The sequence below is a fragment of the Hyaloscypha bicolor genome, assembly GCF_002865645.1.
Source record: "Hyaloscypha bicolor E unplaced genomic scaffold K444scaffold_92, whole genome shotgun sequence".
In the NCBI taxonomy this organism is placed as follows: Eukaryota; Fungi; Ascomycota; class Leotiomycetes; order Helotiales; family Hyaloscyphaceae; genus Hyaloscypha; species Hyaloscypha bicolor.
The window spans coordinates 681,075-695,123 of record NW_020194594.1 but is presented as its reverse complement, the minus strand read 5'-3'; the positions used below and the strand labels follow the sequence as shown (position 1 = coordinate 695,123).

General features: G+C 50.0%; 5 protein-coding genes across 5 annotated transcripts; 2 read left to right on the top strand and 3 right to left on the bottom strand.

The window, feature by feature from the left end:
* The first annotated feature begins 3,193 nt into the window (after nucleotides 1–3,193).
* K444DRAFT_433477 (uncharacterized protein) lies at nucleotides 3,194–3,832 on the top strand. The gene has a single exon (XM_024872792.1). It carries the CDS (start codon nucleotides 3,347–3,349, stop codon nucleotides 3,743–3,745), a length of 399 nt encoding a protein of 132 aa, XP_024735398.1. The 5' UTR covers nucleotides 3,194–3,346; the 3' UTR covers nucleotides 3,746–3,832.
* An 87-nt stretch (nucleotides 3,833–3,919) lies between these two features.
* K444DRAFT_531954 (family A G protein-coupled receptor-like protein) lies at nucleotides 3,920–5,427 on the top strand (the record flags this gene model as incomplete). The annotated part of the gene is made up of 3 exons (XM_024875038.1): nucleotides 3,920–4,188; nucleotides 4,237–4,503; nucleotides 4,551–5,427. The coding sequence occupies 3 exons, from the start codon at nucleotides 3,920–3,922 to the stop codon at nucleotides 5,425–5,427; spliced, it is 1,413 nt and encodes a 470-aa protein (XP_024735397.1).
* Nucleotides 5,428–8,134: 2,707 nt separating this feature from the next.
* Nucleotides 8,135–9,014, bottom strand: K444DRAFT_478018 (HET-domain-containing protein; the record flags this gene model as incomplete). The annotated part of the gene is made up of 2 exons (XM_024872953.1): nucleotides 8,135–8,407; nucleotides 8,550–9,014. Coding segments are annotated over 2 exons (738 nt in total), but the record flags the coding sequence as incomplete, so codon positions are not given.
* Nucleotides 9,015–9,432: 418 nt separating this feature from the next.
* On the bottom strand, nucleotides 9,433–10,374 carry K444DRAFT_591794 (proline-specific peptidase; the record flags this gene model as incomplete). Its single annotated transcript, XM_024878209.1, has 1 exon — nucleotides 9,433–10,374. The coding sequence occupies one exon, from the start codon at nucleotides 10,372–10,374 to the stop codon at nucleotides 9,433–9,435; it is 942 nt and encodes a 313-aa protein (XP_024735395.1).
* A 1,584-nt stretch (nucleotides 10,375–11,958) lies between these two features.
* Nucleotides 11,959–13,790, bottom strand: K444DRAFT_433429 (uncharacterized protein). Its single transcript, XM_024872791.1, has one exon. It carries the CDS (start codon nucleotides 13,483–13,485, stop codon nucleotides 12,112–12,114), a length of 1,374 nt encoding a protein of 457 aa, XP_024735394.1. The 5' UTR covers nucleotides 13,486–13,790; the 3' UTR covers nucleotides 11,959–12,111.
* Nucleotides 13,791–14,049: the final 259 nt, after the last annotated feature.

Sequence of the window (14,049 nt, the reverse complement as noted above, 5' to 3'; positions counted from 1 at the left end):
CTGAAGTGCAGACAAGCTCTGCGGCCGCAATTATAACGGAGCCGTTCGGCCATTCAAAAAGGGGGCACTCCACCAGCTCCACCGCACTGGTTCCTCCCCGCAAAGCTAGAGCGGCCAAGCCAAAAAAAACAATCCACTTCCGGGCGGGAGGTTCTGACAGCGGTGTAGTCCTTCCAGATTCGGATTCCTAGTCATGCGGGCTTGCAACACAAATTGGGGTGCGTTGCGAAAGTCATTGGTTATTGCACAAAGTATCATTGATTATCTCCAGCCACCAACCTCCATGGAGCATTGAGTGAGGAACCGACGGGAAAAACTGGTTCCTGGCTCCGGACATTATTATTTCTGGAACAGGGCAGGCTCCGTTGGCGCCGAAGTGTCCCTGCTGTATTAAACGGAAACTTATTGTGAGGGTTCCGGGGAGCCCTGGAACAACGTTGCAAACTTTGGTAACGAGGGGCAAGGTTCTCCCTACCAGCACCGAAGCCGCCGGATCGAGATTCGAGAACACGAACCAGGATGTTGACGCGCTTGAATACGAACTGATAATGCTTTTGTTAGAGGTCGCCAGTTCGTTTCATCTGATGTACGGAGTACGGAGGTACAGCGCATAAAGATAGTAATAGCACCAGCAAGGGTTTCTTGCGCACGTACATTTTCCAATGTAGCTTTGCCAAAGTGAGTAAAGAAAACAAGCCAAACGAGGGATTTAATACCTGATCTATTCAAGTCCTTCGCCAGACTAGGGGTCCCTTGCTAGTGCTATTACTATCTTTATGGGCTGTACCTCCGTACCTCCGTAGTGCTTGGACGATGGAGGGGAGATGGTTCTTATCGAGGTATCATCTCTCATCGTGAATAGCAATCGTCATCGCTGGTGGCTTGCTCTCTGAAAGAATTGTTGACGTGCCACAAGGGTGATTTCAGAGCCATCTAATCAGGGTGCCTTATCGCGTTGTTATGGGACAACTTTGAAGGAGCCTCGATAGCCTGGAGTTTGTAGGTTGGTAATCGAATTTTGCCCCCTATCTGATGCAGGTGCAGAAATAGTCACCAACGAGAATCAGTGTCGTAGAAGGAACCGAACCCTGAGCCTCCTCACTTTGACTTAGGATCATGGTATTGATTGCATTGCGATCAACAGTAAGCTTGGGAATGATGCTGTCATCGCTTCAAGAGAAAAAGATTTCCGCCGATCTTTGAGGGGGCATTGCATTACATCATTCGCCTCCTGTGCTGAGCCAGCGATGAGTAAGATGGCGATTATGATGACTTGGTCGTCACATCTTCTCGTTCTATCAGAACTGTGCCACTGTGATGCGGCGATCGTGTTATGATAGGTGATTTCCAGCTTGTTGAGACCTCGATAAGCACTCAGGAGGCGAGACTAATGGAGGTTGAAGGAGGTGGACGACTCTGCAGCTGCTTCCCGACATTGCCGATGTGGACGAGAATCGACATCGCGCAGGCGGACAGAGCGGAACCGTTGCAACGCTGGAATCAGTTTCAGCTCCCCGAGCCCAAGAGCCCCAATGATATTCGAAGATCGATTCCCGTCAGGGGAATTTGCATTTCAAAGTATATGGATATACATATCCGCCCCGGCCGACCGTCAAGTCGGTAGAGCGATATTCAGGTACGGAACGGTACACCCAGGGATTTCAAATACCGCGCCGAATTCCCGACACGTAACCAAAGGCCCAAAGGCGACAAAAAGTGGAAATTATTGCTTTCGGAAAAATGGAATGGAATTGTCTCTCCGTAGTTTGCTGAAAAGTTTGTGTCGCACTCCTCCGTCCAAGGAGGAGGCACCTGCCATAACTTGTACGTCTATTCGTCCACAATCCGCTAAAATAGAAGTCTCGCAATATGCTTAGAGTTATTCTGCCTTCCACCAGTGTCACGCCTCCGGACGTTGCCGAAACTAATATTTACGGCTGAAAAGACCTGGGCGATCTTGGTCATGAGGGGGCCTCCTTCCAGACTGTCGAAATTGCTTCGAAATTAATTGGAACCGGATTTGGGAAGGGCGGTTAAAACAGAATCCGCTAAATAAAGGCCAGGGTTTCTGTCCTATGCTGTCAAGTATACGGCTTCCTCAGGCTTCCAGCTTCCAGGGCAAAGATTTTCGTGATTTGCGTGTGTGCCAGAAATTGGTGAGTTTTGGCGAGTGACCTGCCAAGGGCTGCCCGTTGAAGAAGATCATTGTCTGTGCGAATCTTGATTGTTTCAAGCGTGGGGCCGAGGATGAACGGCGGGGCAATCCAAGCTGACAGACCCCTTATCCACCACAGTTGACTGCAACAACCAGCGGGGCACAACGCCAATCGGTGGATGCTTGTAGATAGCTGACAGCAGGTTAATGAAGTCATTCCTGCGTTGACAGCCTGATCAGCGTCGACAGCGCTGCAGCGAAGGCAAAATCCCAAAGGGCTGCTGGCTCCACTCTGCACGACACTCACATGTGCTACCCCAGAATTGGCCAATGATAGGTATTTCCCTGGATCAAGACGGTTGAGCACGACCTCGCTGCTGGTAATTCCCCTGAAAGTCTTTACCGCAAATTGTAGGCTATGTCCGGGGATGGCGCGAGTCCAGGCCCACAGCTCGGAGAGTGTCGTGACACAGTAACGGCTAGCCTATGCTATGACACACGACCGTCTGTTGCGCTCCATCTGTGCAGAGCCTGTTTGTGCAAGCTGTACCACTGACCCCTCATCCTCCAAGGCGCAGAGCCAGAGCCAGACTTCTCAAACCTGTTGTTAGTAACCTGCAACCCGGCGGTAAGTGGGCGGCAGCAATGGATAGCAATGTTCAGATCTCGCCCGTGCTTGGCGCCCTGGTCGTACGTGGGATGGCAGCGACCAAACCAGAGCAGCAGCCCAGCCGCAATCTGCAGATGATGGGGTTCCCTCCCTGGTGTACCCGGTGATTTGACAGCTCGGCGGGCGTTTTTTCGCATTCTGTCTCACAGGGATGCATCTCGGGGGTGGCTTCCCGCTTGTGCGGCCTCAGTGGACGACGCCCATGTCTTCCCATCCCCACGGCCCACCCCTCCGCTCCCAGAATGGCTGCTGAATGTGCATCGAGGCCCGGGGCGTTGCATGGGAGGGGGGCTTGACGACAGACGACGACTGCAGTCGAGCTTGGCTGCTTCGGAACTCCAATGCGAGCAAGTGCTGAGCTCCTCCGCCTCCTTCCATCCAGCAATCCTTCGTATGGCTCGAGCTGCCCCCAAGAGTCCCACTCCCTCCCTTTCAATCACCATGCGCACGCACCAGGCGCCGTGCCCTTGAATGGGCCCTAGAGAGAGCAGCGAAAGGGTTGCGTTGGCTGCAGGGGCTGCATGACATCTCGACGCAAAATATTTAGTCTGTTCTCTCTTCGTTCCCCTTGGAGCTTATTGTCGCCTTGCCTCAGTCTGGCCGTGGCTCTGAAAAAGAAGATCGCACCGCAACTCTGCTCCTGGTCGATTCCTGGTTGTGCTGGCTCTCGGACCATCCCCGACGTTGTGCCGTTCCTGTGCCTGGTGTTGTGCTGGGAGTTGTGCGAATTGTGGGGAGAACGCAAGTACTTGAAGATCGGAAGCCCTCATTTCGAGCAAAGACGCGCTACTGCTGAGAGCACCCACTCACTCCTAGTTCAAGGCCAGCCTCGCCTCAGACATTACCTTCTCTCCGCCCACCTTCAATTCCGAACTTTGCGGCCTCATCACTTTCCAACACACACTCCCCACTCGTTGTAAGACAACACAACGTCTTGACAGTGCCGCCACGCGTTCGAGGTTGCCGTGACACGGGCGTCTCCATCAGCCTCCGATATTGTCTCCCACAGACTGCAGTCTTTCCGCTGTGTCAATCCGGACCAGCCCGTTGAACTACACTTGCTCCACCACTTGGCCTTCAGCGAAATCGCCACCATGTTGGCCGGAGATATCACCCCACATCAGCTGATCAACTTCAGCATCCTCGAGCGAGTTGGTTCAGTCTTGTCCTTGGCAGGATGTTCCTTCATTGCCATTACCTTCCTCTTTTCCAAGGCCTTCCACAAGCCAATCAACCGTCTCGTCTTCTACGCTTCCATGGGCAATGTATTCACAAACATTGCAACCATCATGGCCAGAGCAGCAGTCGAAACAAAGCATTACAACGGGCCCTTCTGCCAGTTCCAAGCCTTCTTGATTCAGATGTAAGTAATAGCGTGAACTTCGAAAAATGCTTAACTTACTTCTCCTAGGTTCATGCCAGCTGATGCTTACTGGACCTTTGCTATGGCTTTGAACGTTTTCCTGACCTTCTACTATAAATTTGGGGCAGATCAACTTCGGCGTCTGGAAAAGTACTATTTCCTGTGCTGCTACGGCTTGCCCTTCATCCCTGCTCTTACCTACCTTTTCATAACTACGGAGGAAAAGGGGCATATGTATGGAAACGCCACTCTTTGGTGCTGGGTCTCTAGCGAATGGGATATCTTCCGAATTGCCACTTTCTATGGTCCTGTCTGGTATGTGCATTGCTTCTCATATTCATTTCAAGCTCATATTTGTCCAGGGTCGTCATCCTTGGTACAATCACCATCTATGCTCGAGCAGGAAAGGATATCTTCAAGAAGAGGCAACAGCTCCGCAATTTCAGCCAACCACCGCCCGACCCAATGCCAGTCATACGCGACCCCTTCAGCTCTGTTAAGACCACCGAAATTTTCGTGACCTCGGAATCCGCCGTCAGCTCTTCCGATGAAATCGATCTCAGGCGCCTCAACGACCCAAAGGAGCCAGATGCAACTGCAAATCCTTATGGGAACATTTGCAACATCACCACCTCTCCAGGGAATCCGGGAAGTCATGGTAAACCTGGGAATCTTCAAACTCGCTGGTCTTACACCGAGAAGCCACTTCCCGCCCCGGATCGCAAAGGCTCTATTCCCGCCTCCGCTTACCAGCCTAATGCTCCCAATTCCAACCTTTATCCAACCCGCCGTTACGCTGCTATGGAAGCGAACACCGCGATCTGGTCTTACACGAAGGTTGCTGTTCTCTTTTTCTTTGCCATGATGATCACCTGGATTCCCTCTTCTGCCAACCGAGTTTACTCTGTTGTTCACCCTGGTCAAGTCTCTCTTCCTCTGGAGTATGCGTCTTCATTCGTACTCCCCCTCCAGGGCTTCTGGAACGCACTCATCTATGCAATTACCAGCTTGCCTGCCTGCAAACAAGTCTGGACCAATCTCAAGGATCGCAAGCGCTTTAGCGGTGGTGGCCTCCGCACTGTCATGGCAGCCTTCTCAGCAGAGGGTGATCGCGAGTACGCTGGAAACAGAGCCCCAGGTGGACGCAAAGGTTTCTGCCAAGACACCGAGTCAATGACCGAGCTTCAGCAGAGTCGCCCATCAACCGCCCGTCCTGCGAGCAGGGACGGCCGCTCATAAGCTCATGAATGCGTGCCCTTCTCGGCTTGCTTACTTCTTTGGCCTTTAGGCCCGGTGCGCTTGGGATTGGTGGTAATTTTTGGGCTTTAGCGAGGCGTTCCGGTCTGAGAATTTGGCCGGTATGGATGGACATCGGGGCGATTCTCTTCTTCACCTTCGCCTTATTCGCAACATTCTCACGAAATCTACATATCAACCACCCACATGCGCACCCTGATGCCGCTTTCAGCACCCGATCGCTTGCCACCTTGCCAGTTCCTTGAATTGGCAAAGACAAAGGCTGCTGGTGCGACCCTAGGATGAAAGTCATCACATGCTCGTCATATGACATACGCAAAACAAACCCTTAAACCCTTCTCTTCTGCGATATTGTCAGCACACGATTTATTTCTTTGTTATAGTGATACCACAGCAGAATGTATACTGCACTTGCTCCGATCAACGGATAAACACATATGGCTGCAGGGTCAATGATCTTCTTGTACGATAGGCTTGATACCCCATCCGTGGCAATGAATAAAAACAGAGTTGAATTAAAAATTCTCTTTGCTGTGACTTCGATATCCATTTCTCCCTATGTCATATTTCTTCATGAGTATCGTGTTGAGGACGCTCCCCGTGGTTCTCTCTAGAGATCTTAGCTTAAGCACATTCTGCGAATAACTTCCTGAGCGCCTAGTGGCTGATATCTTCAAATTGCTCACGGCATCTAGATTGTCTAGGTTGAAAGATGGCTGTCTTGAAGTTTGTAGCCTGCGAAATATAGGACCACTGCGTTTTGATTCCTTCAGGCTGCGTTGATTCTTTACCATTTGACTTGTTGCCAGGCCTCTTAGACATGACTCCAGTGCTTTCATTTCAGATGTTTTACTACAATACCGAGAATATCTCGCGACTTCCAAATCAATTCACATCCTTTGTAATAAGGCTACGTAGCCTCGTTTTCAGTAGGGCACGTTAGTTCCGACCTATCCGAAATATTTGGTCCTTGACCCCTCGCCACTGTTTGGCATAACCCCTTGCTACAGTTACTGCTTGCACCTATCTTATGCATTCAAAATGATAGACTATTGCTTCACCTTTGCCCATCATGTTCAGTACCGTCATTATCCTTCACAGCCGCGCAAGTATAGAAGAGTTGAGCGATTCAAAGATCGCAGGGCCTTGGTAGCACCTCATAGAAGATCCTTTATATTACGTAGCACTGATATTCTACAGGTGGCTCTCGCCTTCATTATAGCGGGCGTAACTGAAATATGTTTGTGATCAGATTTACTACTCTTGGCAATTTTGCAGGCATATCAATGAGGATATAGAAGGAAGTAGTGATCTTTTTCAAACTTACTCCATTCAAATCAGACATGTCCTTAGAGCTTGTTATTTTGTGATGATCTGTTGGACACAAGTTGTGTCGGTTATAGGGCGACCTCAGTCAAGGGCAACGTTAGTTTGGCCATTCAGTCCGGCTTGGAAAGTCCCCAGTCTAGCGCAGTAGAACTTTTCCCTACCGTAGTTTTAAAATATAGTATAAACTGTGGTTTGACTACTAAACTACGGTTCGAATGCAGTTTTCCCGGTCTAGTGCAAAGTTTTAAGCCGTAAAGGTCTAAAATATCTCAGCATAGGAAATGAAATCCAGGCCGTGGTCTCAGAATGCAGTTTACACGATTCCCTACCCTGGGTCACACAACGTGCCGAAATATTTGTAACAAAACAAGCCCAGGTTTATTTGAGAAGCGTCCTAGCTGTTTATCCCTTCCTAAATACGCAAACCTTCAGGAACCTCATCGACCTCTTCCAACTTGACATTGAATATCTCGCGACTACCAGAGCCACCCTCCTTCCAGACCGAAGCCTGCCAAGATTTCCCACAGCCAACTGATTTTGTCAAGACCGTGGGCTCATTTGAGATAAGCTTGTCGAAAGTAGGATTCCTCAGATGATGAGAGACATCTGTATTACTGTAACCTTCTTCGAATGCGTCTACCAGCACAAGAGCAACATAGCCATTTTTCCCTGTACATGAAACTTTGAGCATGGGCATTACCCCCCCCCCCCCCCCCCCCCCCCCCCCCCCCCCCCCCCCCCCCCCCCCCCAACCCTGGGCTCCTTGGAATGTGATAGATCCGGTGCTGTTTGAGAGCTTCAAATTTACACAACCGTCTGCGTCTGCCCCCCAGCGCCCAAGCTCAGGATTCAATAGAAACCGCTCTTTGACCTCCCACCCGAACGCATTTAGGTCCAGGGTTCTGATCCGGAAGTGGCAGTAGGAGTGGGTCCCGAAATATATTTGTGGTTGGTTGATCCAAACTTTTTCCAACCGATAGGGCGCCTGGTCTGGTTGCACGAGCTTCCCTACCCGCCACCACTCTCCGTCGTGAACGATAAGATCGCAGCGTGTCCGTTGAAAGTGACCTTTTGTGTTTGGCCCCTGGGAGATGATGACACCTAGAGGAACTAATTCTTTCCCTTCGTACGTACAGTTGAGAGGTGCAAGCCGCTGGTTTTCACCCGGAGAGTCGCGAAAGGTGTATTCTTCATTCAGACCTAGTTCTCGAAAATGGAGACAGATCTCAAGCCCTCTATTCGTCATCAAGTACGGCGGTCGTTCTATCAGCGACGGATTCGCAGATACGATGTTAGTTGCGTATCTGAACGACTTGAGAGAAGGAGCGAGCAGGCCACCCGATTCTATCGAGTGATCTTCCCAGGCGAAGAGAGACTCATCGCTTGAGATCCTCATAATCTCAAGCTGCAGTCTGAGAAAAGCACCAGGCCCTTCTCCGTATAGTGGCGGCATGTTGACGCCGAATATGCCCAAGAGGCAGTAAGCTTGATCCTCAAGCCTGGTAGTTACTCGATCCGCCGCCCAGCTCATCTTCTGAGCCACACTCGCATCCTCGAAATTGAACAGATATTTGATACCCGTCACTTGAGAAAGTGTTTCACCAAGGCTCTCTTTTGTTCCCATCTCCTCCCACTGAGTAACCCGAGTTAGCATAGCTTGATCAGGAAACTTTCAACTCCGAAGATATTCTCGAAGTGAGGTTTTCTTGAAACTTGAATCTCTTCCATTTCGGATGAGACTAAACTTGGAGACACAGGACCCGGGCAATACATACATCTTTATCGAAGAACTTGAGTTCGTCCGGGGCGAGCAATTCCTGCAACGTCCACCCCCTCGTGAACCACTTGCTAGAACGAAAGTCCTGCATCTTCATCCTAGGGTGCATATTCACCCCAAATGTCCACTCCAAAGGACCCGAAACATCAGAAAGGTACGCATAGCAAACTTCCGCATCGCGATACCAGCGAAACATGCTGTTGATGGCCTCTGAGAGTTCGGCGCTACTGGTTTTGTCGATACAGCAGGAGTCAACCCAAGCCCACTCTAGTTGATCGCGCGAAGCCATTTGACAGCAGCCTTCAATCTTCTTCCACCCAAGCATAGTCTTTCCTCGCCCACTCATCAAGTCCTGGAAGGTAACCTCTTCTTTCTCCCATCGGTGTGAGAGTATGGCATAGTGCGGAGTATCAGCGCCGAAGAACTCTTTCAGCTTGAAGGTGTTGACATTGATCAGACGCATTGGGAGCGGTGATACTGACTAGTTGCCTTAGGTGGATCTAAGTTCAGGGCCAGAGTTGTGTCTACTAAGGTAATTTCCGGTATTCTGGGAAGGATGGTGAGGTGCGCTATAGCCTGAGCGAGTCTTTTCAACACCTCATCATGCATGACCAAATAGCCAAGCGAGCCGCAGAGCCTCGCAGAGCTCGTATACGCGATCATGATCAACCTAGTCCGTCCAAACACACGTAAGGGCTGAGTAGCAAAAATTAGCAAGTCAAAGCGAATAGGGAATAGTTTGAGTGATAAGTCTGCTCGTCGTGCCACGTTCGTGGTACAGAATCGATGCAATCACCTTCTGGAACTTGCAGCTACTTGTTGTCAGATACTTCAAACAAGCACGATATGCAATAATAAAAGAATCTTATAAATACGCAAGTCTATTCTTCGATCAAAAACTCCGTAATAATACCCATATACCTCTCCTCCTCCTCCAAATGCGGACTATGCGTACTCCCATTCATCGTATCCCACTTAACCTTCTCAATCTCCCTCCAAAACGGTCGCACCCCCTCATCACTCGCAATCTCTCTATTCCCATTAATCAAGAGCGTTCTAACCTTAATCTTCTTCGCCTCGCCAATCGTGCTAAAGCCCGCCAACGTCCCCTCATTCTTGAAATGATCCCCACTGCCGCCAGCCATCACATCCGAAACCGTCTTATCCTTCGACCACTCAATCGCGGACTTTAACAATGGCTCGGGAACGAGATCGAGGCTGCAGATATGCCGTTTGGTGAACACTTTATACGCTTCCTCGTACTCCGGGTCATCGAACGTGCCGGCCGCTTCATGCTTATCGATCACCTTCTGCACCTCTTCCGGAAGCTCGCGTCGATATTCCGCCGCCGACTCGTACCGGATCTTCATACTTGCTGGCGCATTGGCTAATATTAATCTCCGTAGTCCAGTTGGGTTGCGCGCTGCGAATTTCGAAGCTAGCATCCCGCCCCATGAGGTGTCCAGGATATCATATTCTTGTAACTCGAGATGAGAGATCAGGTTCTCGAGCTCGGTGATGAACAGATCGACGGTCCAGAATAGAGTATCGCCAGCCAGTTCGGGGAGGTGCGTGGAGTTGCCGCAGCCCAGTTGGTCGTAAAGTATTATGGGGATGGAGTGGTGTTCAGTGAGGTATGTGTGCGGTGTTAGGTAGTGGCGCGTCATCCCGGGGCCGCCGTGGATGATGATGAGTGGTTTGATGGAAAGGTGAGATTTGGAGATTGAGAGGTCGCCGAAGGCTTTGTTCCATGTTTTGAGGGGTTTGGGGGCGGAGGGGTACGGGAAGGGGGCTTCGCCTTCGTGGGATGCGAGTGGGAACATTTTGTACTGTCTGGGTAAATGATCTGTATTGAATGAATGTGGAATATATTGATACTGTTAATACGATATTTGCACTTTGATATGGGGAAAAGAGTACTTGAGAAGGAAATGGTGAAGTAAATATGTATTTTCTGGCGTAAAGAGTGGGAGCCGAATCAACACCGAAAAGCTAGACAAAACTAGGAAAGTCATTTGATCTTGACCCACGGAGTGAATACAACATTGGGGTTGTGGGGCCAGCGAGGTCGGTAGGGTCCTCCTGGGTAGGGTATTGGCTCGGACGTTTCTTGATACACTTTGTTACAGAAGCTCTCCTGCCTAGACTGTAGTGAACATTGGTTCAATGGCTGAATTTTCAGCGTCACAAAGAGTCGGACTGACATGATATTGAATGGCTGTGGCCCGGGCGATTGTTTGCGGACATCGTTTAGTGGCGAGCTATTAGACACCACTCATGGGAGTGAAATATTCTGCAGAGAGTAGAAATCGTCTGTAACCGATATTTGAGAAGTAGGTGTGGAAATTTCTAGAATTGATCTTTTTTAGTGACCGTCACGACTATGAGACATTATCGTACATTGAATTGGCGGAGACAGCTCAGAAGATCTGCTGTGAGCTATCTCGAAATGTGATTGGTAGGTTTTTGTTGTCTCCAGTCTCGCTGTCGCGATCTAATTCTCTACAACTTTTGAGCGACACTGCTGTGCACTGCTTGCCATTGTAATAAATCTTCTTTTCCCCTTAATGACATTCTTTCTGAGATTCCACTCATGCAGTCCTTTGGTTAATTGTTTCTCCCTGGATAGTTTCAGCAATTCGTAGATCTATAGCTGTAACGCCTCGAGACCCATGCTGGAAAGAAGTCATCCTCTTACTATCCCCCCCCTTGAATACTTACAGCGGGTCCTTTAATAACGCCACCCTGAAACCTCGTTTATAACCCCCAACTAGGAAATATCAGGTGCTTTCCAGAATCGCTATTGGCCATACACCCTTGAGTTGGTCAGTGCAGGAGTGGTGTTATCCCAGGACCCACTGTAAGTATTCAAGGGGGGGGGGGGGATAGTAGCTGAGCGCTGTCGCCACTTGTTGTAAAGTCTTATTCTCGTCGGTATAAAAGCGTCGGATATGGAGTTTGAGTCTGTCCCAAAGGTCTTTAGAAGGTTGCCGCCGTCTTCGAACTGTACGAGATACTGGTCAGCAGAGCGGCCATCCTTGTAAGGTTTGTGGACCTTCTTAACGAGCCCCGCGGGTGCTGAAAAAGAGAGAGGCAAGGCTAATAGTCATTAACGAAATCTCCATAAAAGATGTCCATCGCAAGCAGTTCGAAGATGGAAGTGCTTGTGGTGGGTCCCAGGCTCTGAGCGGAGTTATCGAGGATTCGTGAAAGGGTGTTCGCGATCAAACATGGGGAAGAAAGTGTGTGCGTCATCACATAAAATTGTCTCTAAAGGCATATTCAATGCTTTCTGCGTATCTTTAGGGAGATTTTGGAAAGGGGGGATAGATTTACCTGACTCCCTACAAGGACTACCAGACAGGACACACCAGGAAAAGAGTTTAGCTTTACCCGGGTTCCAGGATTCCTGCTGATACTAGAGCTCTGCTTTTTCAAGGTAAAACATTTTATGCTCTTTCAATATCCGTCGCCCTCTGATTACTCCTCATTTCCATATGAGCGTTCAAAACGAAACACTCTCCTCTCAACAGGGTAAATAAAGAGTGCGGATCAGTAAATCAAGTTTCTGGCCACTTCTTCCAGAGGCCACCTCTCCCATCAAGCAATCTCTTATACGCAGCTACCTGTCCCTCTAATACTAAACTTTCTTCCTTGAGCTCCTGTTCTTCAGCCTCCAGATTTCGGATGTGGAGCATTGCGTGATCGAGGGTATTCGCCTTAGTCGCTGGTTTCTCGGCCGTCAATCTACCTTTAAACGGTCCAGTCTGTTCTACCATCGGGTCCGGAAGAGCCTGAAGCAGACTTGAAAACCGGCCGTTTAATGTCGTCCTATACCTCTTCTCGCTCTGTGCGTGACTGCTCTGCCGACTCTCATCACCGGACTCTGCTGATTGAAGTCTCGACTCTCTATTCTTGAGGGTTTTAGAGAACGGTTTAGGTGATGCTATTGATGTGGCTGGGGAGGATATAGGCTCTGTGTGCGCGGGAGAACTGAAAACGTGGTTCACCAACTCCTGTATCGTGCTTAGTTTTTGACCCCTCGGGAAACTATCCCCCTCTGGTATTCCTACTACGCCTTGCATATCCGAGGATTCAAGGTAACTCGAGGGCACCGACGGCCATGCTTCTGCCATTCCACTGCCCCCATTACCTGTTTCTGCGCTTCGCACGGAAAGGAATTTGGCCGTGGTGTGAGGCGAGTAGGCGTGCCCATTGCTGGCAGAATCTCTTTCACTCGAGTCTATTCTTGGAGCGTAGGATACTGGACTCGAGATATCGGAATTATGTGGGGATATGCCTGTCGTGAAGCCAGGCCAAATTTGCTGGGCTTCCAACCCACCACCCAACCCCCCATCTCCCTTATTTCCATTTTCTCCCAAGCCATCCCAGTCTCCCCACGCGGTCCATGCCGCAGCGTCTCCAAAGGTTCCATCAAAAGGGTTAATGGATTGACCAGTTGTAGGTGGAGGGCTGCGAGAAAGCCCCGAAGTGGTCGCGAATGGTACCTTGTAGATTTGTGGCCATATAGGCGGGGTAGCATTCGGTGACAGTAGCCATTGGGTGGAAAAATTTGAGGGTTGAGGAGCTGTGTCCAAGTATCGCCAGACCGCCTCGCCTTCTACTGCTTCATTATCGTTCTGCTCCCAGTTCCGCGATGCCATTTTGGAACGACCCCTGCCTCCAAAATCAATCCCGGATGTTGCTCCGCCTCGAGAGAGGTTGAATAAGTCCACGCCAAAAGGTTCCTCGCGCGTAGTCGAATTGGTAATACCAGGGTGGACAGATGTAGCAGTGCAGCATTGAACCTGGTTATGTAGAGATCTTCTGAACCAGAAAGATGACACTCTGAAGAGGAAGGCGTTCCTTGTGAATCGGGTTCCACAAGCGGGGCCTGATCGAGAATACGGTTGACGACAAACCGCAATTCCCATTGTTTGGTGTGCCCGAAAGTCGCCACAAAAGCTTGGGTACCGGACTAAGGGCGTATCAGGCAGCACTCCGCAGCATAAGGAATATGTTTAATCCGAATACTGCAATTGGGGGTTGCGGTGACCACTTCCGTGAGGTGTGATGGATCTCATGTTGGCCGACATTTGCATCAAAGTGGAGGTACTATACCTCCTATCGAATCGAGATTTCGAAAGCTCGATCCGTCACCAAGAATTCGATGGCCGTGTCGTTGCAGCCCTTGACAGGGAAGACGCTGGGTGCTTCAAATCCAATCAAATGCAGACTCTCCGAGAAGATAAAGGAGAAAAGCAAGTTTTGATGAAGGCGGGCCGGAGGCAGACCTCCGTCGAGGCGCTCGCAGATCCAGGCCGAATTGTGTACTCGACATTGTAGGTTACTGGGTCATTCTGACTCGAGGGCCAGACGTTTGCTTTGAACACTCAAGAAATGGAGGAATAACTCAATGGTTGACTTTGAGCGACGATCACAGGCTCCGCAGCACCGATCTTGTTGTGGTGCGAATGCGATGTCGCTTCATAATAGCC